This window comes from Mesitornis unicolor, unplaced genomic scaffold (genome assembly GCF_000695765.1).
Source record: "Mesitornis unicolor isolate BGI_N332 unplaced genomic scaffold, ASM69576v1 scaffold37033, whole genome shotgun sequence".
Classification (NCBI taxonomy): Eukaryota; Metazoa; Chordata; class Aves; order Mesitornithiformes; family Mesitornithidae; genus Mesitornis; species Mesitornis unicolor.
The window spans coordinates 3,451-3,681 of record NW_010177338.1 but is presented as its reverse complement, the minus strand read 5'-3'; the positions used below and the strand labels follow the sequence as shown (position 1 = coordinate 3,681).

General features: G+C 63.6%; 1 protein-coding gene across 1 annotated transcript in view; it reads right to left on the bottom strand.

Annotated features, from left to right (window-relative positions):
* Nucleotides 1-24: 24 nt before the first annotated feature.
* Nucleotides 25-231, bottom strand: part of RAMP2 (receptor (G protein-coupled) activity modifying protein 2) — a 2,158-nt gene continuing 1,951 nt past the window's right edge. Inside the window, exon 4 of the mRNA XM_010182054.1 lies at nucleotides 25-231. This exon is cut by the window's right edge and continues 10 nt beyond it. Coding sequence (XP_010180356.1) covers nucleotides 25-231 — 207 coding nt within the window.

Genomic DNA, 231 nt, shown 5'->3' with positions numbered 1-231 from the left:
GGCTGTGGTGCCCGGGCTGCAGTGCTAGGGCTGGGCCTTGCCGTCCTTGCTGCGCCAGATGACCAGGGTGACTAGGAATGGGATGAGGCAGATGGGGGCGATGATCATGGCCAGCAGCACGTCCTCAGGCGGGTCGAAGTAGACCTGGTGCTCCAGGGTGCAGTTGTGGAAGTAGCGGTGGTGGCTCTGGAAGATGTACTGCTCTGCCAGTGCGTTGGGGGAGCCGTAGCG